Genomic DNA, 27,893 nt, shown 5'->3' on the forward strand with positions numbered 1-27,893 from the left:
CGTTAATTCAGACACAACATTTTAGAAAGCTGATACATTGATTGACATGTATCAGATCCTTAGGTATTCAATATTAAGCGGAAATATAAGGCTAATGAAGGCACTGTCCAATTCCTTATTAAAAAATCAGAGTATTAAAACGGGGAATGACTCCTAGTTCCAATAGGAAAGAGTTCCAGTAGGCGTCATGTGACAGGCTTGTCAGGTCACATGATTGTAACACATGGGGATTAAACCCAGTATCCCTTCAGTTCCTATGCAAGCGGTAGCCATTGACTGCCCAGTCTTGTACATTTCCACTGCTGAACAACGCAAAGAAAATGGCCCCAAGTACATTAATGGCAGCAGCAATATAGAATACTACCTGCCACTCTCCCACTGTATTCTGTCAAAAAATAAGCAACAAAGAAAAAAAATCAGTGAACAGAAGCATACACAAGAATGAGTTATACCTCAACATACTTTCTATTATGACATAATTTTCCTTCACTGTCTTACACCTCCTCTTTCACCTATCTCTATTTTTCTCAAAAAGGACTATTAGCTATTAATCCCTTCAGGCCCCTTTCCCTGTGTCACGCATCCACACACCAGCATCTGGACTCGGCACAATACAGTTATTTACACTATCTAAATAATAACATTAACATATTCATTATTTTTAATAAGGGGGAAGAAGCACATATATCAAAGATCACTATACAATATTAGACAACAATAACAGTAACTTAATACAGTAATTAATCTAATGTTAATTCCAGAGAAAAGCATCCCACAGACTGCAACATGAAGTCTAACAATTTCACAGTGAAACCAATGAATTCCCCTTCCCACAGCAGTCCTCTGTGACCCCACAAATGGCACTGGTGGTAGTAAGGAGATGGAAATAGGGTGAATTTCCCCCATTTCACTTTTGAATCAATGGAAGGCTTGCTCCATCAGTAAAGACGCAAGGTGGAGACAATTTTGCCTGATTCTCCTCTGTCATTGCTCCCCACCCCCACCTAGTAGATTCTTGGCCACCAAGGTTTAGCGAGCTGCGCCCCCAACAATGCCTTTTTAGGGGTTGCTGTGGTAAGAGGTACATAGGTGATTCAATGCTGTTCAGCACAATGCTGGAAGAGATTTATAGTCACTGCAGTGGTGATATTATGAAACTTACCACCATTCTCTCCTGAGCGTTAACAGTAAAGAGGCTTCAGTACGTAAATTAAAATGTATCAGTACATGGTAAAAGAAAAGAAAAAACCTAGAAACTAGTCTGGAATTCCTTTCTGCATTTGTGTCTTCTGCATTTAACTTGGCAAAACAAAGGCAAAAGGGAACTAAGATGTGAGGATTAAATGAAATTATGTTAGGAAAGATGTGTTTACTTGTTCAGGAGAAGCAAGCATGGAAACTGTGATACAAAATATGATTCAAATTAGGAGTCCATCTTATGAATCGATAAGCAACACTCAGCGATGGTTTAGTGAAAATTTTAAATCACAGGGAGCTTTAAACATACCATAGGTCCATGTGGACCTGCTCCCACTCCTTTTCTTATGATTGTCTTATCCCCAGGCAGTAGGCACGAAGGAAAGCAAGCCTGTCCTCGTTTTGTTTTAGTCGTACTTGAAAAACTGTTGTGTCGAACTTGGAAGGGTTATTACGGCAAAGCTGAAGCAGCAATGAACTAGTGCATATAGTTTTTAAAGTTTAAAAAGGCCATTAGTCCAGAAAGTCTCTGAATAGATGTTCTCTCTGTGCTGCAGGACACACCACTAAACAAAGTTTGCAGTTTTCTTGTTCCAAACAGCAGAACAGTAGAAAACTTCTCTAGTTATTAAAAACACACCCCTATACTTAATAATAAAACCCATTATAACATTGTCAGTGCCTAAAACCAACTAGGGAATTACTTACATTATGAGTTAGTCCCTTAGCAATGAGTGGACCCACCATTCCTGGGATAGTAGCAAACGAGTTTGTGATTCCAAGGAGTATGCCAGCATATCTAAGAAATTAAGGAAGCAGCTTGTCACTGAAGTCACAGTTCCCTGAAATTCTTCCCAGCATTGAGGAACAAGGGTAGTTTAAAAAAAATAAAATTCCTCCCACTCCTACAGCCTACGAAATGCATTACATTAAGCTAGGCAGGCATAAGAGAGAGGATATTCTCAGTGCCAGCCCAAATGTTTTGGCACCCAAAGCCCTCCTGACATACTGAAACAAGAGACTCCAGAAGGAATTTCACACATGGAAGCCTGGAAGGAGCAATGACTCATCCACTCGTCCAGAAGGGATTAGAAGAGCTTCTCGCACACATGAGCTTCTCAATGAAGGGAAATAAAATCTAAGCACTAAGCCAGTGGCATTTTAGCCTAGGCACAGAGACTCTCCGCATGCAGCACATGGCCCACTCCAGGACTAAGTACATGTGCTCACTTGCACACAAGCAATACGTTCTAGAGGAAATGGCAACTGTATTTTTTTTGGGTGTGTGTGTGTTTATATTACAAACTGCACTGAAATTTTATGGGTCACACAGCAACAGCACAGAAGACAAGGAAACAAGAAGGCAGGGAGTTGAAGTTTATTCTAGGTGGGGTGTTACCACGCACTAAAGCATATACTAGGAGCCCCATGGTGCAGAGTAGTAAGCTGCAGTACTGCAAGTCAAAGCTCTGCTCACGACCTGAGTTAGATCCCGATGGAAGTCGTTTTCAGGTAGCCGGCTCAAGGTCGACTCAGCCTTCCATCCTTCTGAGGTTGGTAAAAATGAGTACCCAGCTTGTAGGGGGTAAAGCACAGATGATTGGGGAAGGCAATGGCAAATCACTCCGTAAACATAGTCTGCCTAGTAAACGTCATGATGTGAAGTCACCCCATGGGTCAGTAATGACCGGTACTTGCACAGGGGGACTACCTTTACCTTTAAAGCCTATGCTACTGAATTTCCACATAGGGTAACACTGGAGGAGGGAAAACTACCCACGGAATATGAAACTCCAGTTTTACTTTTTAGCTTTGCAAGGTGTGCCCCTAGCTCACCTCAACAGATATGTATATGAGATGACATGAGACCCAACACACACACTGCCTCCCTTCAGGATTGTTGCTAGTGCTGCCAGGAAGCATGTGTGATACTGGATGCAATGGTGATTTAGTTTTGATGGGCACTGTACAGGATGGCATGGACATAACAGATACACCTGGGCACAGTCACAGGTGCCATGCAGAATTCCAGCATCCCTAGTTTAAAAAAAAGGGCAATAAAATGGGTAGAAACTTGGATCAGAGAGCTGGAAAACTACTTAGGTTTTAAAGTTTCAGCATATGAATTATATATTACTTAAATAAGGAATGTGGCATTTATATGTCCTTTGCTAACCCGTAGGTGCTTAAAAATTAATGACTTTATGAGATAAGCGTCAAAGAGTAAAAGACTCACAGGACAGATAAGTGCCTAACGAGATTCTATAAATCCTTTAGTGGTATAGCTCTTTATTTTGCCCTTGAGATGTTTAAGGACTGCAATGGCATTAACATGCTCCTTACGAACAATAACGTATACAGTTCATCTGGGCTGTGCAGAAGTATTTCTTAGCACAAGAACAACTTATGTAAATAGCTTTGTGCCTTTGGCAAACAAGTGTATGCTGTAGAACACTAAAGTGTGTGTGTGGGGGGAACTTTTAGGAAGAAACCACAGCACATTACAGCTACAATTCTACGCACGCTTTTGGGGGAGTAAACCTTAGTGAGCACAGTGGGTTGGATCTCACAGAAGGTCTCTATGCATGCAACAGTCCTTGTGCAAATGGAACTGCTAAAATTTCTCCTTGCTGTGTTAAACAAAAGATTGTGTCCTCACTGTCTTCTGCACGTGCAAGGCATATAGCACAAGGAATGAAATCATATCAATCATCTATTATACATTCTATTTTTCTATTTACATGCATATATTTCTGCAGCCATTGCACTACCATTTAAGTAAATGGAACGGTGTTTAGTACACTTTTTTCCTTCTCCTGCATCACTAGATCCAACACAGTGGAACATAACAGTTAAGTTAATAAGATATGTTATGTGGACGCTATTGTTTGTATTACTCATGCCAATAAAGGCTTCATATTCGAAGTTAATAAGATAACTGATGGCTGTTCTTGGGTGGATGTTGGCTCAAATCAGAAAGTGAATCACATTCCCACTAACGTGTGTCTAAGCATACACGTGTTTTCCTGACCTCTCATGGTAACAAGGTAGCTCAGAGCTTTCAGGCAAACGTATTTAAAGTTTAGCATAAACATAAAATAGTTTTTGTAATACTTACGATGGTGCGATATCAAGGTGGTTGATGCTGTAACCAGATGTACTAAACCCCCCCAGTGTTGTTGAGATGGTTACAAATGCAACAGCCAGTTTATAATTGCAACCTATGAATCCAGCTGCTACGAGGAATACCGCAGGCCCTATCATTCCTTCATTAAAACAAAAAAGATAATTAAACACATTGCAATTTAATTTATTCATTGTGCAGTAGATTAACTTGTGCTTGCTTACTACAATACTAGCAATACTCAGCTGCTGATCTAAAATACTGCTGCTCTGTGGCCATCTCCCTGCTGTTCCCTGCTCAGAGGTTGGAGCCCTGCTGGAACAGGTCTGCAAGGGAAAGACAGGTGATTTTTTTTACTCTGAGGATGGAATAGTATTTCCCTCTCTATCTTGTTGAAAAAGCTTGCAGAAGTGATTGCTTTCACAGGGTTCTTTCTCCATTTTAGAATCCAAGCTGGAACAGACTTTTTCAGAGCATCCACACAGCCTTGTGTATTAATTGTGCGCCAGTCATCCTTCCCACATCCGCAGTACGTTCCTTCCTAAACCTGCTGTGCTCTGGTGTTTTTTTGAAAGAGCATGCTATCATGCCATCTAGACAGGAAGGTGTGCCTTTTCCAAGGTGCCACCCATTTTCCTTCCGCCCACCCCTTGCAGCAACCATTTCCCCCACCATACCAACAGAGGGCTTTTAAAGGGCTAAACAAAAAACCCCACCAGTAATTGCTATAACACTATAACAGTATAATAATTACCTTTTTTTAAAAAGCCCCGCAGAGTCCCTCTGGTGGCATACTGTGGGGAAATGGTGTTTGACAGTGGGAAGTGCACAGAAAACAACCACGTGGAATCTCTGTTGCCAATATGAATACCTACGTATTCTAGGCAGCTATGAATGCAAAATGGAGAGCCTTTGCCATGTGGAAGTAACCAGGCTTTTCAGTTAGGTACCAAGAAAGCAAATAGGCTGGAGGCACAGGGTGTTCAGCAGCAGCAATGGAAGCAGTCGGCCTTTGCCTGAGGAATCTGTTCCAGGGGTGGGGGGGTATGTGAAAAGAAACTGAATGGGTCACATGCGGCTGATTGGTCCTTGGAATGGAGGGCTAAAATTTAATGTGCAGCTATCTAGAGATCTCAGCTCGTGCAAAATGATTGTTTGTACAGAAGCATTGGTTCTGCTGAGCTGCCTCATCTTTGTCTGGGCTGAATTTGGGCTATCGTAATTGTATGACATCTGCAGCACAATTAAGTGCATCTAGCCTAAGCAATAGATTCATAGTTGTTTTGGGTACAGCTTTTAAAGTGGAGTCCAGGCTTCAAGCTGTTTAAATCTCTAAGTCTTGATGCCTTGCGATGGTTTGGTTATTACCATCATTTCATTGCTACAATAAAGGACATTCAATTAGAATTTTTTTAGTGATTATTCTGCACTATCTATTGCCACCTAGTGTACACACCATGCCATTGCAGAATTCGGGTTAGAAGTTCATTTTTGGGCACTCTGCTCTGTAATAGAATCCAAGCTTTTGGCTGAAGCCAATTCTCATTAAGGTTAACGAGGATGATGATTTTCTTAAAGTAAAACCATGACTGGTAATAAAGCCATCCAGATGAATAAAATGTCAGGAATGTCTTGTCAAGATCGAGACTAGTTAGTCTTATGATAACGTACCCAGGGACTGGACAGAGGGCACAGAACTGGAGAATGTTGATTAAAACTGCTGATGCAGCCTGTAAGCTGCATAATATTTTTGTGATTTGATTACGATCTCTAGTTATGCAGCTGCTACTTCAGGTTATTCAAGCAGATTGCTACAAGGATTCTTATAGTGGCTAAGTGCGGAAAGCAAGGCCGTGGAGGCTGAAGTTAAAAAGGGTCCCACAGGGCCCCAGGAAATAGTAAATACCTTCTCCCTTCCTACTGCAGCCCCAAATACTCCCCCAGTGCTGCTCCTGGGGGACAGGGAACATCCAAGAATAGTTTGGAGGGAGTTGGAGCTCTGCTGCGGGAGGAGGGGAGGAATTGGCAAAAAATCAACACCGTCCACCTACAGAACGTTTAGGTGCAATCCAAGCCATAGCCAGGGAGGACAATCTTAGTGGGGAGGACCTTAATGCCTCATGTTCTGGCCACTGGAAGTTCCCTCTAACATGTTTTGGATTTTTCCAAAAACCAGAGAGCTAGACGCTTAATTAACACCCCATCCCCGAGATTCTTAGGATGCCAAATGGCTAGTATTCTGGGAATCCATGGATGTAGAGAACACACTACCTCGATTTTTTTTGTTCCTAGCTGTATAGAGATGCACACAAATACGCAAGCTCTTTTCCAGGAGTCAGGAAGGAACTTGGGCTAATAACTGCTCAGGCTCATCATACACCAAATGTATCTAAGGGCTAATTTGTGACCTCCTACTGAACACAGCCCAATAGCGATTTACTAGAGTCTGACAGGTTTGACACTGACTTATTTTGGCAGTTCCAGATAGCTGGTGAGCTAGTATGCTTCAATATTTGATTACACTCCTAACTTCATTTTTATGGTTTTTATTGCTTTAGGTTTTTTTTTTGCTGTGGTTATGGTTTAAATTACATAAGCTGCTCTTTAGCTGAGAGGTCAGGACAAATGTTTTAATGAATAAATAAGACATACAGGACTACCTGGAACAACATATATCATACAAAACAAAACACAGATCTTTGTAGAAAAAGTAGCTTTCTTTAAAACCAGGAATTTATGGCATGACCATTATTTGACACTGAAATAACTTAAGTGATAACTAACACTATACGAAACTTCCAGTCCATCAAAATGTGAAAAACAAAGCAAGAATCTCATTAACAGTGAAATCCTAAAAAGAGTCACACTCTTCTAACCCAGTTGAAGTCAACGGATTTAGAAGGTTACAAACAGGGCACCAGTGAGGACTTGCAAGAGGCATCTCATTTCCTTCTGTATCACCCTCCCCCACATTCCTCTTTCCCTCACCCTGGCAACTCCTATGCCTCTCCCTTTCTCTACTTCCTTTACTCCCTCTCACCTAACCAACCAACTAAAATTTATCTGCTCTCCATCTTCAGCTTTGCCTCTTTTCCTTCCTTCTCCCCATCTCTCCTACCCACCTATCCACCTTTCCTGTTCTCCACCATTCAGCTTCTCCTCTTCCCTTTCCCTGCTTCCTTTCCTCTCCCCAGCTTTTACCTTTTTCAGCCTCCCCTGGCTTTGATAGAAAATGAAGCTTCAAAAGGTTCACCCTATTGTTGTGATTGCCAAGCATGCCCTGAATAGCCATTGAGATCTCAGAATGTAGTCTCAAAATATCCCAATGATTATTATTATCTTCAAGCTATAGATGTTGCTTCTATTATTTTGAGGGTCAGCATCCTCCGTTGTATTTTTTAAGATTTCAGATTTTTCTATAAACCCTTCATTTCCCTCAGGTTTATATAAAAAGCCCCTGGCTGTCCCTGGCCTCACCATGCACATTTTTTGATCCTCACTCTAGGCTCAGGATTAGTTATAACAATAAATCTGTTTAAGATTACACTGTTGGGTCGTTTCTGAACTATAGTCAACATTTAAAAATTAGCACTCCTCCCACCCTCTTACCTATTAGAGTAAATGTTCTTCGCACACACAGAGTGGACATGTTTCGCTTTTCTCGTAAATAATCAGCAGCTTGACCAGAAAGAATTATACAAAGCCAACAGCCAAAATAAGGCAGTGCAGATAAAAATCCATTCTGGACGAAGAAAGCAGAAGGAAAAAAGATTAGGACAGGGTGCAGTAAAGAAGGGAAGTTATTTTAAAACTGTTTTGAACATTCTGAAAGTCTTTGCTTTGCAACATTAACAGACAGTCAGTTATACATCAAGACAACCAGTGGAGATAAAGCGACATTTTATGATAAGAGAAACTGACTTATGAGTGCAAAGGAGTGTGGTGGCCTCAGTGAGCAGGGGCATGTCAAACCTTCCCCCAATGCTAGGCTCCACAAATGGACACTGAGGTGCTTTCTGAAAGGAGTTTATTTCAACATAAGCTCATACAGTGCAGTGGAGCCCATGGTTTCGGCACTTGTGACTCCCCCCCCCCCCGCACTGTGCACTGCAAGAACCCTCAGCCTAGCACCTTATCCACTGTTTCCTGGATGGAGGCTTGGCACTTCTTAGGCATTTATGTCTGCTGGAGCCACCGCCTCTCGCGGGGCCTTCCTTCTCCCCTCCCCCCAGCCCAACTCCCTTTATGCCGGGGCTTACCCCAGCTCTGCACCCACCCACCCCTTCCTCCCATGCAGCATTTCCTTCCCCCTATCCCAATAGCGACAGCCTTGCCCACTCCATGGCACTCGCCAGGCTGTGCAGCTTCACCCCAGCCTGAGCCTGTCCAGGTATCTGCCATCCCATTGGCTCTCTGTAGGTGTTCAGGGCCCATTGCAAGGCCCTGCATGGGCCTTCCCTGGACGCACTCTTTGGCCTGCTCTGGGCACAGGTGAGTGGATTCAGCAACCAGGGGGAAGGCTGGCTGCCATTGCTGGGCCTCAGAGTGAGTCAAAGACATTATATTTGTACAGACTACAACGTGATTATAGCTCCATGCATTGTACCTAAGTAACACGGCATGTGTTTAACTGGTGTTCAACTTCAAAGACAAGGCAGAAAAGCCCAAAAAAATCTCCTCTCCTGGTGGGGGGAGTGCTGTTTTGCTGCACATAATTTTGGTAGAGATTTTCATTCTCAGCCTCTAAATGCACAATAACGAACAGAGGAATTTCTCTGAAATAATTAACTCAGATGGCAACCTTTAGAGGTAAAGTACAAGTCCTAGCCCTCCTAATTAACTTTAGCAAGACTCCTCATTAAGTTTCCATATTTTCTATTTGAAAAAAAATTAATAAGCAAGGCAGGTGAGTTAGGCAGACAGCCTTCCTAAGATGTTTCAACTCTGCTTATTTTTTAACGAATGTTCTTTAATGGTTTTAGCCATTAACCTTAAAATGCCACAGAAAAGAATGATGGCGCCATTACACATTAAAAATGAACTGCATTTCTAAAAGCAATATTGCTCACTTAATTGGATACAATATTTTATAAGTAGCAAGAGAAAAAGGTTGAGAGGCTCTCACTAAAAAGGTTGTCCTAGAAAAGAACTGGAACTCAATAAGCAGTTTAAACGTTAACTATAATTCTATGCTGATTTACAAGAATACTGTTTGATGTTCTTGCTTTTACAAACTTTCCACTTCACTTCATGGGCCACATTCTGATGTACATACATCATTTCCAAGGCTGCATATTGAGCACTGGGAGAGATGAAGTGGGCATGTGTGTCAGAGTTGGAATGGGGAGACTTAAATCCTCACTAAGCTGTGCAGCTAACAGGGTGAAACTGGCCCAATCGCTATTTGGCAACATAGCCCACCAGCCATAATCTACCACTGCTAAACAAACACAATATTCTGAGATCTTCTAAATATTCAGGGGCTCACAGTGCAGCCCAATGCAGAATTACTCCAGTCTAAGGTCAGTGAAGTCAATAGACTTAGACCGGAGTAACTCTACATAGCATCGCACGGTTACGTGTCAGAAGTATCAAAACATACTGGAATTGCGTGGACAGAAATAGTATTTTTCTAAGGACTACTCTTTTTTTTTTTTTTTTTGGCCTGGTTTTTCTGACACAGAAATAATAATGGGAAAATTGTTGATCTTCTCTCTGTGTGTGTCTGGGCTGCTGTTAGAAGGCACAGGAGCAGAGCCTGTGTAAAAAGTCAGCTCTCCTTATAGATAATCCATCCCAAGTTTGAACAGGTTCAGACTTGCTGCTGAATGAAAGAGGAGGGCAACCTGTCCCCAAGCCCCACCTTGGCAGGCCATTCTTGCAAGGCCTTCCTGAAGGGATCCTAAGCCAGCATCAATACTGCCCCCTGAGTCAGCAGAGTCTTATGGCCTGGTGGCCACTGCATGAACCCATCTGAGACCAGACCTGCCACGGTCTGAAGCACCCCAGGAGCAGAAGAGGTGAAGGGCAAAAGTTGAGGCATTGACCAGGCGCAGGAATGTTTGCCTGGCATCCCACAGCCTTCCCTCTGCTAAGGAAATGCTAGGAAAAAAACTGGTAAGTCCCCACAGGGGGCCCCAGTACTCCTCACGAGTAGAGGGGCTGACTCAGCTTGTGGGAAGAGCCTTATGTGGAAACCATGGGCTCCTGTAGGGAAACTCCCTACCTAAGGCTGCAGAGACGCTGTAGTCAGTATGGGATCAACTTGTCTGCAGACTTCCTGATTATGTCACCAGTTGCCAGACCTGTTTTGTAGCAATTGTTGTTAGTTGACCCTTGGACTGCTTTTGACTCTAAGTTTTGGAATATGTAACCTGCCTTCTGATTTCACCTGTGATTGTGTTATTGGACCTTGGACTGAGACCTGAGAACCCCTGCTTTCAGACCTTGTGGGTACTGGGATTTGCCTCCCACCTGGTGGCCAGGACATAACTACATCTGTTTTCTGGCTCCAGACAGAAAGAAATAGGCTGGGGGTAGGAAGCTGTTTTCCACAAGCAAAGTCATTTTACAACCTCTTGCTTCTTTGTCCACAAAAAGAGGATTTCATCATTTCTAGAATGCCTCTCTGCTTGTTTTAAGCTAATATGTTTCAAGCATACTGAGTGTTATTTTAACCTCTGTGGTCAGCAACAGCTGGAAAAACCAATGCCTCCTAAAACCCCACTCTTACATTCTGGATGAAAGCTAGACATTTATAAATTGCGGGATGTAGAACTTCTTACCTCCTGCACATCAAATTTCAGAATCTCCTTCATGTAAGTAGGCAGCAAGGTAAGGAGAGTGTAGAAAGTCCAGTTATAAGAAAAGTGTGCTACAACAATAGCCCAAAGTGGAAGAGAAGTTAACACGGCATCCCAAGGTACAGATTTCTGTGTGGAAAGCTAGAAATAGAATAGATGAAATCAACACAGATACTCTAAAAATTTTGAAGATCTAATTAAAAACAAAGTGCTAGAGCAACACTTTTTTGTCAATCTGAATACTGGGACCAGCACAGGCCTAATTGCAGTTTTCCCTTAACCATGGTTAAAGGGATCATGAACCTCACTTAAGCCTTCCCTCTTTCATGCATATGTTCCACATCCTTAACCATGGTTTGTCATTACTTTTGCACCAACTCCAATAAGCAACATTTTTCTCTATTACCTTTTAGTGATTTGACTCCATCTCCAAAGCAGTATTTTTTTCATCCGATAAAAGGCTACTGATATTAACCCCCCCCCCCACACACACACACTACTGAGATTAAAAACTGTCGTCATTCCCAGACTCTCTCCTCCTTGAAACATTACAGCAGGTATACGGTACCTAGTATTTTAACAGCAACCAATAAAATATTTACCACAACTACACACCTGATCTGAAAGAGTAGAAAGGATGTATTCCTTTTCTGCAAGGGAAATTCTCTTGTGAGTTTCTGGTGTATCACTAACCATGCAAATCCAGAGGAGGAACCACAGCACACCTAGGGAACCTTGCCATAAAGAAAATAGAATGCTTCTTGTTAAACTATAGGACTGAAAATTTACATGCAGCATAAAACAAACATCCAGACTATACAAAGCAAACTCTACACAGCCATATTAAAAAACAACAACAGGTTAAATGAAAAACTCATCCCAACCCACTGTTTATACATGTTTCGCAGAATCACTTCAACAAAAACCCATGTGCAAATTGTTATTTCAGAATCACACTCAAAACAAGTTCCACCACACAGACCAAATATTAACCTGGCATGGAATTCTCTTACTGGCAAGTTTGTAGATGACATTTCTTGACAACCCACATGCATATTCCCTTGGTAGAAAAATGTCACAAAAACAGCAGCTATAAGTGGTTGGCAGGCACAACAATGATTTTTATTGTTTGTTTTCAATAACCAGAATCATAAGAATGTTAGAAGAGCCTGTTAGATCAGACCAGCAGTCCCCCTAGACCAGCATACTGTTTCACAAAGTGGCCAACCAGTGGCTCCGGAGGGCCAAACAAACCGGATGCAGAGGCTGAGGCCCTCCCCTCATGCTGTATTCTAACACCTGTATTCAGAGGTTTACTGCCTGTATAGATGAAGGTTCCCTTTACTCACAATGGCTAGTGCCATGGATGGACCTCACCTCCATGAATCTGTCTAATCTCCTTTTAAAGCAGTCTATGCTTGTGGCCATCATTACCTCTGCTGGAAATGAATTCCACAGTTTAATTACTCATTGAATAAAGAAGAAGAAGAGTTGGGTTTTTTATACCCAGCTTTTCTCTACCTTTAAGGAGACTTAAAGCAGCTTACAATCACCTTCCCCCACAACAGACACCTTGTGAGGTAGGTGAGGCTGAGACAGTTCTGAGAGAACTGTGACTAGACCAAGATCACCTAGCAGACTTTGTGTGGAGGGGTGGCGAATCAAACCTGGTTCTCCAGATTAGAGTCCGCCACTCTTAACCACTACACCATGCTGCCTCTCTTCCTTTTATCATTCTGAACCTTTCCTTTTATCTTCCTGAACCTATTTGCCAACAATTGCATTGGGCACTCCTAAGTTCTAGTATTATGGGAGAGGGAGAAAATGCTATCCACTTTTTCCACCCTGTGCATAAAAGTGTGGTTTCTCTCTCACACTCTCTCTCATACTTGTAATAAGAATACTTACCAAATATGTAGAATACATAAATCCAGTCCAAATAAAAGCTGATTAAGCCAGACAATGGAAGAGAAACAACAGTTCCCAGCTGTGCACCTAAAAAGTAAGAGTTTTCTTTTTTAAATATTGCCAAAACATCCTAGGAGTACGCAGAGTGATATCAAGGATATGCCAGTGCACCCTTAACAATGAATCATGGGGTTATCACTGGTGGCAAGAATGGTGATTGGGGAAAAGGAATGCAAATCCCCTGGGGTGTCCCCCATTTCTTCATCGTGCTTATGAGCGGGCTAGCAAAATCTGTGCTGGTTTGATTTAGGCATTTTACTATGTCTCACCTGCATATGAAATGCTAAGAAGTTTACTGCGTTCCAGTGGAGGAGCCCAAGAGGACCACATGGCATGCATGGCAGGAAAGGTGACACCCTGGAAAATGAGTTTTACAGCAGCATTATTTTTCATTTTCAGAGCAAACATTTTACTTCAGTGAAACTTCTCCCTTCAAAACAGCCCCAAAGACTCCTGGTTGCATTCAGAAATGGCTGTTTTTCTGAACAAGCATAGCTCGTAGGCAATTAAGCTGAAATAATTTCTTGCTGGCTTCAATTCTTTGGCTGAATATGCTTTGTGGATATGACAATTACATTGAACTTTTTTTTTGTTTCTGCTAAGCAACAGCTACACAAATATTTTGGACTCAACTGATTCCCCTCCCCACCCCCAAGTTTGGATTGTTAAATGCCTATGTGTCACTTAGTCTAAGGCAGTGTGGAGGGAGAACAAGAAACTTGAACAAGAAACTAAACACAGTACTGATTTTGAATGAGATACCTGCCCCTGTTTTGCTGGCATTAATCCTAAGCATCCTATTAACCTCTGGGAGTTACAGGATGCTGCAATTCTAAAGGAGTGGAGAAAACACAAAAAAATGTAGAACTGGGTGCAGAATTCAACTTTCAGAGAAACTAACTATTAAATTTTTTCCCCCTATCTTTAAGACTGCAAGACAGGCTTGCAGAGTATAAGCAATGTTAATTGCAGTGTTGCTACTCAGAAGATTGATCTCTGTAAGTAAAACAGTAAATGTTCTTTGAAAGAGAAGTTTGGCAAATTTGAATATGGTGCAGAATTTATCTGTTTGATGCCAAATTTGAACAGTCTGGACAGAGAATTTAAAAATGTTTTAGTGCAACCAGCTGTGGCAATGCAATGGGCTCTTTTCATAACTTTGTAATGTTACGAGTTGCTAAAATGCTCCATTTTCTCTACTTATGCCTTGAGACAATTTCCAGTTTCACCCTCACACACAATTAGAACAACCCTTTTATCACCTCCTCACATAGCCCTAAATATAACACCGCTAACTGATGAAAGGGATTTATACTCTTTACTATGTACAATGCCAATGGGGGGGATGGGGGGTGGCTGCAGCAGAGCCATTCTGCCTGGGTCTCAAACTCAAAGGGAGCCTTCTTAATCTTCTGGCATTTGAGATAGGGCATCATCAGCTTTACCTGGCCTGGGACCTTTGAGAGGGCCTGACTACATACCTGAACTCAGAATATCATAGTTCTCAATTTACAGATGTATTTTAAATTTTTGCTGATTTTTCCCTATCAGTCTCTGCAGCCATTTGCCTCTCTCTCTATCCTTTGAGCCACACCAACAGACTAGATGTAGACTCCAGCAAGGAGATAATTTTGCAGAACCAGCACTCCAAGGGTATAAGGCTTTGAGAAGGTAGCTCATCAATGACTGCACAATCTGCCTTTCTAGAATGTCAGCTTTAAGAAGGAACAGATTACCTCTCCCAGACCTTCCAAAGCTCTCACAGCTATGAGGTATCCAACTCCCAAATCTGCTGCTAAAGGTGTGAACAAGGTAAAAACAGCAGTACCCAGGACACCAAAGCCCATTAGCAGTTTCCCCCCCAATCGGCGGGCAAGATATCCACCAGGAATTTGAGTAATGATGTAGCCATAGAAGAAAGAACCAAGGATCCAGCCTTGCGTATCCGCATTCCAGTTATACTTTTTCCCCTGAGGAACAACAAAAAAAGAGAGAAAGAAGCCATGTAGCAATGAACAAAAATTGCCCTTTGCCATCCAGTTACCATGTACATTTATTAAGGACACTCAGGGCCTAACTACATGATACACTGTTCCTGGTTTGTCCTGGGGATGGTCAAGCAGGAAGAACTTGGATTCACAAGGGCCCAGTCTGCACTGGGCTGTGATGGGGGAAGAGAGTACACTTAAGCACTCCCAGCACCATTTCCCCTTGCCTCACCCTTGCATTCCCCTTTGCATACTGAGCCCAGCAAGCGGTGATGCCCAATGCCAGCCTCACTGGACCAAGGTGGAGAAAGTGCTGCTGTCTGAGCAAGTGGCCATCCATTCTTTTATCCATGTGGGAACTATGCCAGCATGGCCCTTCCTACTGCCAGAAGCATCTCTGTGAGAAAGTTAGTGCTGTTGCAAGTCCATCGACTGCCCCAGTTGATCCCTCTCAGGGGCCTCCTGGGGGGCCTCAGTCCTAGCACCCATACTGCAGCAGTGAGCCAGGAGGAGATGGAGGCCAGTGACAGGGCAGCCATCCCCACCACAGTGGCTGCCAGGGCTGAAAAAGACTGAGATAAGGTGGCCGTGGTAGACACAAGGCATGGCAGTGGGGCCAGGCATAGCATAGGAAGGTCCCACTGACCAATGTGTTACTCTCCATTGCCCCCCAGGTTCCATCACCCTGATCTTCTCCACCTGAGTTGTGTAGCATCTTTGTACTCTCACCCCTTTGAGATAGGCTATGGAGACCAGGTCAGTTGTCCTGTGGACTTTGGGCATTGGGGACTCCCAGGGTGAGTGGCTGTGGTCAAGGCATCATAGCAAGCAGACTCCACACCCTCAGTGGGGTGACGGCTACGTGGAATGGGGGGCCTACCAGTGTGCCCTGATGCTAGTGTGTTCTCTGGTGGGACTGGGATTCAGAGCTGTTACCTGGCCCCCTGGGCATGGGGCCCATGCCCAGCACCGCATATCTCACCCACTCTTTCATCCATGTGGGCAGCCATCAAGAAAGAGCTAGAAACTCCAGTGCAAGTACAGGGATGCTGTGGCTCAGAGTCAGCAGTGCTTGGAGGAATTAATGGCAGCTCAGGGGGTGGCCACTGAGCACCTTGAGAATCTGGTGGCTGTCACTGGGGATATGGATGGGTGGCAGGTGTGCATTGAGGAGCTGCATTTGGACCTGTCGAGGGCCATTCACAGCCTTGCGCCATCCCCTGTTCCTGTGGTAGGGCCTCCCCTTTCTGTTAGCTGAAAATGACACGATCTAAACCCATAGTATCTGAATTGTTCACAATACATGGAGCCCTAAGGCCATTGCACATGAAAACAAACCATAAAAGTGAGGTAATGAAATGGGTTTAAAAAACTAAAAGGCTAAAAGGGTATCTTTGTTTTAGCATACAAAAAGAAACACACTCCTAAATCCTTGAAGAGTCCAGTTGAGACTAAGAGTACTCATTACTTGCTTGATAAAATAGAAATCGCTTTACGAATGTGCTGAACATGCTTAACAGGAAACATACACATCAACCTAAGCCCCTGGAGTGAAATCTGAAAACCAGAGAAAAACGAAAGATCCTGTCTGATTTCATGGCTTCCCTCCCTTCCCCCTTCCATAAACCTACTTTGTAAAGGAAGCAGAAAGCAAATGGCCTCCCTTTCCTGCAGACAAAGAAGTGAACACTCAGGACCAACCCAGACATTTACTGGGAGTTCTGTCTTCAAAACAGAACTGTCTTCAGAATGCCCAGAAAATTTCAAACTTAAATTTAACCTTAATTTTCAGACATGTGGGGCCTGGATCAGGGGCATGGCATGCAAGGAGAGGGGGTTTAATCCTTCCCCAAACCATCTTCCTGACCTGAAATGGCCCTACTGAGCTACAGTTTGCCTCACTGGAGTAAATTTATGGGTATGTGTATAGGGGGGAGACATACCCCCTCGGCCCAAATATGCACATCTGGTTTGGCCCTCAGAGGTGGGTTTCTTTGGAGAAAGCCTATCCTGGGGTTGTCTCAACTCCTCTTGGGCTACACAAGTTCTTCACCAACTTCCTGCACAGAGGATATAAGAGTGCAGGTGTCAGACGGTCAGAACTGCTTTCACAAATCATATTTTTATCTTGAGAATATATAATTTAGTTTAACGTACAAAGGTTTAATAGAGTGCAGTAGAACAATTGATGTTGGAAGGCTAGAACCGACAAAATCTTGATATTTCTATAAGCTATAAATTTCTATGTTGGGTAAACTGTCTTGACTTATGTAGGCCATGCAGCCATGTAACGTCTATGCATATTAAGTAATTTCTTTCTTTATTGTTCTATTTTTCGAATGTCCCCCCTTCCTGCATTTTCCCTACCCCTTTGCTCCATTTTAAAAACACAACATTATAAATAAATAAATAAAAACTTTAAAACAGCACACATTGTAAAAAATAGTCCTGGTAAAGTTACCGTAGTGTTACGAGGAACAACTGGAGTGGAAGAATGGGCCACACATGTTTGAGAAGTTGTGTTTTGGGGCAAGGTTGCATTCGCTTCTACCATGTCCACAAGGGCAACGCTTAAATTCACACGGAGGGCGTATAAGATAAAGAATCCGAAGAAGGCCCATACTGCTAAACTGTAGCGAGCTGAGCAGCATATTGGCGCTAAAAGAGAAAAAGAAAGGCAGTGTAATAGAGTATTAAGAGCAAAATAAATAAATAAAAATCCTGTTGCTCTGGTTGGTAAGCATTTTCAAACAGAGTAAAATATTTTCTGCCCTGACCTGGATGGCTCAGGCTAGCCTATTCTCAGATCTCAGAAGAGTAGGTTTTTATACCCCACTTTTCTCTACCGAAAGGAGTCTCAAAGCGTCTTACAACCACCTTCGCTTCCCCCCCCCCCATACTAGGGTTGCCAGCTCCAGGTTAGGAAATACCTGGAGATTTTTGGGTCGGAGCCTGAGGAGGGAAGAATTGGGGAGCAACTTCAATGCCATAGAGTCCAATTGTCAAAGCGGCCATTTTCTCCAGGTGAACTGATCTCTACTGGCTGGAGAACAGTTGAAACAGAGGGAGGTCTCCAGCTAGTACCTGGAGGTTGGTAACCCTACCCCCCACACACACAACAGGCACCTTGTGAGGTAGGTGAGGCTGAGAGAGTTCTGAGAGAACTGTGACTAGTCCAAGGTCACCCAGCAGTCTGCATGTGAAGAAGAAGAAGAGTTGGTTTTTATATGCCAACTTTCTCTACCACTTAAGGAAGAATCAAACCGGCTTACAGTCATCTTGTTCAACAGTGGAATCAGCTACCTAGGGAAGGTGGTGAGCTCCCCCTTACTGGCAGTCTTTAAGCACAGGATGGACAAACACTTGCCAGGGATGCTCCAGGCTGATCCTGCATTAAAGCAGGGGGTTGGACTAGATGGCCTGTATGGTCCCTTCCAACTCTACAATTCTAAGAGCATGACTCCATCTGAGATAGGCATTTCTATCATTTTACCAGACTTAGGACTACCCGATATGAGTGTCTTGTGCTTCATTAAAGCCAGGATCCTCAGAGTGAAGTATGAACAATCCTTAGTGTGTGTACACTATGACCAATTTCTATTCTGATAAGATTAACAAATGCTTAGATTCAAATGGTGAGATCGCAGATATCTAACCTAGAAGCCGGGTGTGGCTTGTGCATCACCACTAACAACATACATCGCAGGAAATAATTAGTATTTCACTCTTCAACTTATATTCCAAAGCCCTGCCCCCTCACTTTCTAAGAGCTTTAGGCCTGTTACTTGGCTGATTAGTATTCAGAAGTTTCACCTTTTAAATACAAATTATACAGGTAGCAATTCAAGGTCAAATTCCTAATGATGACAAAAATATCATGATATATTCTTGCATCGTAACAGAGGTAACCAGGTTAAAGCTATAGACAAAAATAAAACCAAGACAGGAATCAATACAGCTGACAGAATTTCCATACTAATAATCTATGCCCACTTGAATATACGTAATACTCTGGATCCACTATTGACTGGCTGAAATTTCCCAAGCAAGGATCTTTCCTAACCATGTTACCTGAAATCATTGTTGAGTTGCCAGGGACTGAACTTTGGAACTCATGTATGCAAAGCATTAGCTCTACCACCACGTTAAGGCCCCTCTATCAGCCCATCTGAAGCTTGTTTAATCAGAAACCCAACTGAGTTTGAGACTTAAGAGTAAACATGCATAAGATTATGCACTATTTACTTCATTTATATCCCTTTTCTTCCCAATGGCAATCCAATGTGACTTACACCATTCTCCTTCTTCATTTTTTCCTCACAACCACCCTGTGAGGTAGGTTAGGCTGAGTTTGAGTGGCCCAAGGTCACGTAGCGAGCTTCCATGGCAGAGTGGGGAGCTGAACGCAAGTCCTCCGGATCCTAGTCCAATACACTAATCACTACAACATGCTGACTCTTGCTGATAAAGTATTTAAAAAACTGATTTATCTCCATCTATAATTCTAATTTGATGTGAAAGACTTAAATTAAGGAGCCTATAGAAATTAAATGAGAGTACATTTCCTGCTAAAATCAGTTATGTATAAATGAGCCTTGCTTCAGAACCAAGATGAATCGATTTTCACAACCTTCAGAGCAAAGAACAGAAGATACACCAGCTTTATCTTTAAGTAACACAAGAACACAATGGAAGAAGATGAGAAAACAAACCCCGTATCTATTTGCTCAGCATCAGCTACCACGCCCAAGAAAACCTATGCTGAAATAAAATTTTGTTAGTCTTCAAGGTGCCACAAGACTCCTGTTTATTCATCATACAGCGGCCAAGAAGGTTGGATCCAGTGATCCACAGATGCAAGGACTATGGATCTCCCCCTATTCCTCTCTGCACAGTAGCACTTTCTGCCCCAGGGCAAGTTTATTCTAGGAGTTGCAGGGCCTGTGTTGAGCAATAGCCATGCAAACTGGTGGACTGCAGTGTGTGTGGGAAAGCCAGTCCCTTCTCTCTTTTCTTTCAATGGAGCTGCATGGGTAAAAGAGGAAGAAAGGCTGACTTCCCTTTCCCCCTCCCCACTTCAGACTCCGGCACATGCAACCCTGGGAATAAATGGTTTTATGGCTGCAAAGGATCGCTGGGAGGAGGAGGAGGATGTGGGAAAGATCTGCAACTGTTAGTGCCTTTTGCTGAAGGTACACAGGATCCAACCCAGTGACTTGAAAATAAAGCACATATAAGAACTGGCAGATAATGTCACAGAAAAACAATAAAAACAAAACATTAAAATGGGTGCATTTATATAACTAAAGTTAAACAGTCATGAAGTACTTTTACATAGGCTGTTCAGACCTTACAGTGCAATCCTATGCAGAGTAAATCCAGTCTAAACTGACTGATTTCAATAAGTTTAGATGGAAGTTATGTTTGCACAGTATTATATTCTTAGTGTTTCTGTGTGTGTGTTTTTTTATGTGCTGGTACACATTAGAGATTCCATTTTTGCTTCTTCATCCTAGGACCCTCTACGGCAGTGGTTCCCAACCTTTTTCGAGTCGCGACCCCCTTTTACAATTGCCAAGTAACCTGCGACCCCCGCCACATTTGCATAAAGCCATAAAATGACATTTTCAATAGGATAAAGAAAACACATTAAAAATAGATTTTTCAGAATATAATTCCAACGTAATATTTAATTAACATAATATTTAATTAACTAATCAAGGGCCCATAGGGCCCACTTGCCATCGGGCAAACTCACACCCTGGCCGCAGTGGCGGACTGGCCAGGGTGTCCGCTTGCCTGATGGCAAGTGGGACCCCAATGAAGTGGGGGCCCCTTAAACATTAGATAATATGTTAAAAATATTAATGGCCTTTTAGTAGCTTGAAAACATAACAGAAGCTCCAATACTATTACGGCATGCATCTAAATTTTTAATTGTGCCTCTTTCCCACTTATGTATTTTTTGAAATTTTTTATTTATTTCTTATACAAATTAAATGATAGCCTTATAGCTGTGGGAGGGGCCCCTTTGTCTCCTGGCAACCAATAGTTTTAGATTCACTCTGCCACTGGCTACGGACATCAGGAGCCTGTTCTGGACTAGCACGAGATGGCGGGGGGGGGGGGATGACTCCACGGCGAGGGAAGAGCGCTCTGTACATGCTCAGAAACCTGCGGCGGTCAGCGCTTCCCCTAGCAGACCACGCCTTCACCACCTCGAGCGGCCCACCCCACCCACCCGGTGCTGACCTGATGGGCGTGATGCGCAGCTGGTCCTCCCGCAGCCCCCGCCATGCCCCCAGCAGGAACTCCTTGCACCACGGATACGACTTGTGGTGGGTGCGGGGGTTGGTCTGGTCCTCGAGCCCCAGCTCCTTGGCTTCCACCTCGGCGAGGGAGGGAGGCAGCAACGGCGCGGAGGAGGGCGACTGGGCGAGAGCCCCTCAGAAATATTTTGTATTATTAATATGTGCTATAACAACTACCTGAGCTCTGTAGTTCATTCAATTCTCAAATTCTCCATATTTATGCTCCATACACAAGGGCATTTCCTTTTCAATTTATAAAAAATAAACAATTATGAAATAGGAATAATTCTTGTAGATGATGTTTATTTAGATGTAAATTAATATTATTTTAAACACAAATTAACGGAGTTTAGTAATTAAATACCAATGGGAAACTGAAGATTAATCCATTATTTTAATTGGTCTTTTTCCTTGCTAATTTAAATCATGGTTTAAACTGTGCTGGGAAATCAATCCACCCCGGCAGCTAACACACACACACACACACACACAGAGTAACCAATGATCCATGCCAGAAGTCATCTTTCCCTCAAATCCAAGTTTGAATAGGCAATGGAACTCTCATACCCCTACATTCTCCCACAGATAAAGATTTGTTTATTTTCATGTCCTAAATGATGACTTTCAACGTAAAATGTCTTATTTTCAAGCCTTTCTAGTAATCAATGTCTTGGGCTATACATACATCAATTTCTAGCTTCTGGGTAACGTACAGTGCAATTCTCAACATGGTTATGCCTTTCTAAGTTGGCTGGTCAATGTAATGGACAGGTGGACCCAAGTCACATTTTCATATATTTCTAGCAACGTTTGTACCAACGTTTCAGAGCTCACTGTAAAAAACACTCTGGCCATTTTTCAGTGAAATCCAAGTGTCTTGTATCAAAACAACAGCTCCACACAAAATACAAGATCCATTTTAATTTTGCATCCTCTTCTTAAAACATATTTCAGCTGTCAAAATCTACCTTGCTTTCATTTAAATCTAACAATAAATGGATTCTGATTCTTCAGAGAAAACTTTAAATAATTTTAGCCAGACACAATAATTTATTCCTTACCTTCAACACCTCCATGACTTTCCGTTTTTAAAACCCGTTGTTTTTCTGAAGACATGTTTCATACTCTCTTAGTTGCAGTCCTGCTAGCCCAACAATAAATGCCTAGAAACTGAACACAAAGTCCAGGAACACAAACTTCCTGCACCATTCTGCTCAAGGAAGTTGATCAGTATAGTCTTGTAAATAAGGCACGGTGGCACATTGTGCAACTACAAAAGTCCGTTGTTTTAGTATCTACCGTAGTCTCCCATCAAGCACTGACTAGACCAAACCAAACCTGTTTGGCTTCCCTGAGGTCACATGTATTCAGACAGTGCTAATTATCTCCCATATATGGGCAGCCGCTCATATGAAGGAAGCAACAGAAACGTTGCTGCCGGCTGCCAGTTGTATTTGTTCCATCTGGATTAACCTCGTGAATATTTATTGATAATTTTTCTTCAAGGTGGATAGGAGCTATAGAGGCCCAACTTCATTGCCTTGGATATAGCAGCGAAGCTCTATTACAACTAGGCTACCAAAGAGCCAAATCATTAATTAAACAAAGTCTACCTGACCTGGATGGCCCAGGCTAGCCTGATCTCATCAGATCTCAGAAGCTAAGCAGGGTCAGCCCTGGTTAGTATTGGGATGGGAGACCACCATACCAGGGTTGCTGTGCAGAGGAAGGCACTGGCAAACCACCTCTGTTAGTCTCTTGCCATGAAAACCCCAAAAGGGGTTGCCATAAGTTGGCTACGACTTGAAGGCACTTTACACACACCCTCCAAACTACCTTTACTCATTGGAAATCTCTAAGCTGAGAAGAGCTTTCACCTTAGCCCGATTCAATGTACTCCCATTTGCCCTTGTTGAAGGGAGATACGCACTTATTCCATACGCCCAGCGATTCTGTCCCTGCCAGTCAGGCAGGATAGAAACCATTGAACATGTCTTACTGGATTGCTGCTTTTATCAGGAGATTAGATCTAGGTTTATCAGCCCAATATTGTGCAAATATCCAGGTAGACTAAATTCCTTTTATACTGACCTCCTCCTTGCTGACTGCTCCAATGAAACCACCCTTAAGGTAGCAAAAGTTTGTACACTGGCATGCTCAATAAGACAGAAGAGGGTATAGAATCACAGAATCATAGAGTTGGAAGGGACCACCAGGGTCATCTAGTCCTACCCCCTGCACAATGCAGGAAATTCACAACTACCTCCCCACATATCCCCAGTGACCCCAACCCTCCCCCCGCCATGCAGGATCCCACAATCAAAGCACTCCCGACAGATGGCCATCTAGCCTCTGCTTAAAGACCTCCAAAGACAGGGACTCCACCACCCTCCGAGGCAGCGAATTCCACAGTCAAATAGCCCTCACAGTCAGAAAGTTCTTCCTAATGTTTAGGTGGAATCGCTTTTCTATTAGTTTAAATCCATTAATCCGTGTCCTAGTCTCTGGAGCAACAGAGAACCAGCTCGTTCCCTCATCAATATGACATCCCTTCAAATATTTAAACATGGCTATCATGTCTCCCCTCAACCTTCTCTTCTCCAAACTAAACAAACCCAACTCCCTAAGTCTCTCCTCATAGGGCATGGATTCCAGACCTTTGACCATTCTGGTCGCCCTTCTCTGGGTGGCTTAAATTTTAAACACTCTTATTAATTATAATTAATGTATAGATATTTAGGTGTTTTAAATGTACTTTTTGCTAATGCAATTTATTAACAAATTGTGTACAGATGTGTGCTGTATTATTGTAATGGTGATATTCGATAATTTTAATATGGCTGGAACTATGTTAACTGTTGCTGGCCTTTGACGGTAAATAAACTTGGCCAGTTGTATTTATGCTTTAAGTTAGGCTAGATAAGTGCCACGGTACGGAGGACATAAAGTGAAGAAGGAGCACAGATAAGCAGATTTGAAAAATTACAATATAAACTTAACCTCACTGCATCACTTTTTCTCCTTCCCACTATGCAGCTGATAAAATCTTCGCTTAAATGTCATTTTCGAATACACTCTCCTTTTAAAAATAAGTTTATTGGCACTGAGATATACACAACTGTACAAATTTTATAATTCAAGTGCATGCAATTATGGGAGAAGGAAAATATTTACAAATCTCACTGTCGATTTTTTCTGCTAGGCAGAATTATTGAAGCCAGTAGAGCAGAAGACACACAAGAGCAGCCTGGCTGGATCAGTCCATAGTCCCTCATTCTGTTACTTAGGGCAGCCACAGTGCCTGTGGAAGATCAGAACAGTTGTGTTCAAGTGATCCTCTCCAGCATCTGGTAAGCAGGCAAATACTGCCTATGAACTTGGGTAGGGAAGCTTGGATCATTTGTGAAGTGACCGAATGGCCTTGGGCAAGTCATGATCACAGTCTTGAGCCAGCAGGGGAGAAGTAGTTTGCTGAATCCTTTGCTCACAAATTATTTTCTCTCATGCAAAAACTTCTGGAAAGGGAGTTAGTTCAGCTGTACAACCTTTTCAAGCAAATTCCGACCCCAACCTTTTGAGATACATTAGCTGGTAGATAACAACTGGCCCAAGGTCACCCAGTGAATTCTGGGCTGAGCAAGAATTTGGATTCAGACATATCTAGCATTCTATTAATAACACAACACCGGCCCTAGGTAATCTTTTGGCTCCAATGTGTGTGTGGGGGGAAAGGCAATGTCCAACGGTGTAGATATTAGTGTCCTAGAAAACAAATGAGGGACAGATGTGCTTGGCCAGACACAACAGGGATCTCCAGGAACGCTACCAGCAAGCATGGTGTAGTGGTTAAGAGCAGTGGACTCTAATCTGGAGAACCAGAGTTGATTCCCCACTCCTCATCATGAAGCCAGCTGGGTGACCCTGGGCTAGTCACAGTTCTCTTAGTTCTCTCAGCCTCACCTACCTCACAAGGTGTCTGTTGTGGGAAGAGGAAGGGAAGGAGATTGTAAGCCGGTTTGATTCTCCTTAAAAGGTAGAGAAAATCAGCATATAAAAAACACAATTCTTCTTCAGGATTTCCCTTGGTTGGAGAACCAGCCTTGCATGCTGAGCAAAATGGTTAGGCATGCTGCTTTTCAACTCACATGCTGTGGAGGTTGCACAGTATCTCTGCTCTACGTGCAGAGTTGGCCATTATGCCTTGCAGCAGCTGTCCAAACAGGCTCAGTGTATGAAATTCAAGGAAGAATAAGTCTGTTCAATTGTTTATTTACCTCTGTTTGATTAAATGTAACATTATTTACTCTCTTCTTGGGTCAGAAAGAATTGTTAGCTTACTCAAACATTATTATTAATGGAATTTGTATGAACTTCTAATGCCCAGGTGAAAGATCTTTTTAAAAATTGTAGTTCTCTGCCTCTGTTCTTACCTGGTAATGTCTCATGAAACCTTAAAAAACACACACACACCCCACTATTGCACTGTTTTGTACTTGGGACACAGTATCTAGTCCTGACCTGGACGCCAAGACTAGCCTACTCTCATCAGATTTCAGAAGCTAAGTAGGATCGGCCTTGGTTAGTACTTGGATGGGAGGCCACCAAGGAAGTTGAGGGTTGCTACGTAAAGGCAGGCAATGGCAAACCACCTCTGCTTTTCTCTTGCCTTGTAAACTCTACAGGGTGGCTATAAATTTGCACTTTCTACCACTGCATAGTATTTAACTTAGCACTGATAGCATGGTTGATACTTCTGCTGATGCTGAATCACTAGAATGTATTAAATCTCATTTAGTACATAAGACTACAATGAGTGTAGTTTGTAATGTTTTCCCCTCTGCTCACAATTAATTGCACATCATGGCATGTTGAGGTTACAGAACATTAGCTTTCAAACTTGCAATAAATTAAGATCTCTGAAAATATTCATATCTTTCACTAATGCCTACTGATTTAGAATGGACCTTGAAATGATACAGCTAGTCACAGCTTGGCGTAAGCATTTGGACTTGGATCCAAAATGCTGCTTGAGTTAGCTCATTGGAATTTTACTCCCTCTCGCTGTTTTCTTGGACTCTCCTCCTTCCTAGGCCATTTCAAAACTGTTTTTGAAACTGCTTAACTTTTTTTATTGTGGTTAATAGTATTACACATGGAAGCAAGCAGTCTCATACAAAGTTTGGTCTTTTCTTATTCTGAGGTAAGGGAACAATTCAGATAAAATACTTAGACAGCATGCACATTACATAAATAAATGGCATGCAATAGTTACACGTGTTACTTTTGCTGCATATAGATGTGTAGAAACATCAACTAATCACAGATTCTCAGCGCACCTATATGCTGCAAATGTACATATGGTGTGGAATCATGACAGATGCCGATCTACACGTGGGTTTTACACAGTTTCACAAGTGCTTTCAGCGTAGGAAATCTGAAACATCAAAGTTATTTTACCTTAAACATATATCCTCATAACGAGACCACTCTTAGTTTAACAGGGCTCCCTCCCTAATAAACCCACTTTGTGAGCACGCTTAATGGTGCGATCTTACATACGTTCATTTAGAAATAAGTCCTACTGAGTTCAGAGGGACTTGCTGCTGAGTAAATATGGATCTGAACCGGACTGCCAGATTGCATTCGCTTGGGAGCATCCCAATGAAATCAGTTTGGGAGTCAGAAATAAACATGTTCAAGACCAGGCGGTTTGACATGCCGTCCATCGAGAGTTTACACTGCAAGAGGGTCCCATTTTAAAACCCTGATTGTACCGCATGATCCCCGAGAGACTAGAAAGGGTGACTCCCCCCATGTGAGGGGCCCGGCTTTCTCTCCACCTCAAACAGTTCAACATAAAGAAAGCGGAGTCCAAAACCGTGTGTGTGGGGGGGTGCCCTTAGATCGGTGTGACAGTACCCCAGAGATCTCCCGGTAATAGTTGGCTTCCAGACTGCCAGGGAAGGAATTTCTGCCTAGCAACAAGCCTGCTCTGTGCACTGGGTCACTGGGCTAAGAGTCATGGAGTGTCAAAGTGAACGATAAACAATGATAGGAGAAACTGGATGAAACTGCAACTGTCCTGAGTCGCCTTTCTGTCTGTAATGCAATCCAGACGTGCATAACTTGTTGATGTATCGTCATAACTTGAATTTGGATCAATCTCTCTTCCCCAGTATAATCGGGACTCAGAGATTTCTGCCCATTGAAATCAGCAGCTGCAAATAAACTGTTTCCTTGATAACGGTCTTGGGTCTCCCTCTCCCCCGCGCACCCCCTGTGTTACTGCAACATCGGGATGGGGGAAACAACCCACAAGTGGCTCTCTCACCCGCTTTAGTGGGTTGGGATTCTCCTAGCAGGAGCGACGTGCAGTCCCCTCTCTCCTTCTCTCCCTCCTCCTCCTCCTCTTCTTCTTCTCCTTCAGGCTCCGAGGTCCGCATGTCACCCTTCGAGGTGAGGGCAGGAGCCAGACTCGAGCGCCCACCTCCGCCACGATCCC

The 27,893-nt window shown here is 42.9% G+C and overlaps 1 protein-coding gene across 1 annotated transcript; it reads right to left on the reverse strand.

Moving 5' to 3' along the window:
- Window positions 1-27,834, reverse strand: SLC17A5 (solute carrier family 17 member 5). Its single transcript, XM_056856315.1, has 11 exons — window positions 27,723-27,834; window positions 17,542-17,738; window positions 14,829-15,062; window positions 13,362-13,449; window positions 13,033-13,119; window positions 11,740-11,858; window positions 11,107-11,265; window positions 7,931-8,063; window positions 4,316-4,463; window positions 1,906-1,996; window positions 1-385 (listed from the first exon to the last, which is right to left on the reverse strand). Exons 1-11 carry the CDS (start codon window positions 27,832-27,834, stop codon window positions 248-250), a joined length of 1,506 nt encoding a protein of 501 aa, XP_056712293.1. The 3' UTR covers window positions 1-247.
- Between the last annotated feature and the right edge of the window lie 59 nt (window positions 27,835-27,893).

The sequence above is a fragment of the Euleptes europaea genome, chromosome 10 (assembly GCF_029931775.1).
Source record: "Euleptes europaea isolate rEulEur1 chromosome 10, rEulEur1.hap1, whole genome shotgun sequence".
NCBI lineage: Eukaryota > Metazoa > Chordata > Lepidosauria > Squamata > Sphaerodactylidae > Euleptes > Euleptes europaea.

Coding starts and splice junctions, on each gene's coding strand:
- SLC17A5 (XM_056856315.1), bottom strand. CDS start 27,834: ATGCGGACCTCGGAGCCTGAAGGAGAAGAAGAAGAGGAGGAGGAGGAG. Junction 8,064..11,106: donor TGAAATTTGATGTGCAGGAG/GTAAGAAGTTCT, acceptor TTCTTCGTCCAG/AATGGATTTTTATCTGCACT. Junction 1,997..4,315: donor CACCTTGATATCGCACCATC/GTAAGTATTACA, acceptor TTAATTTCTTAG/ATATGCTGGCATACTCCTTG.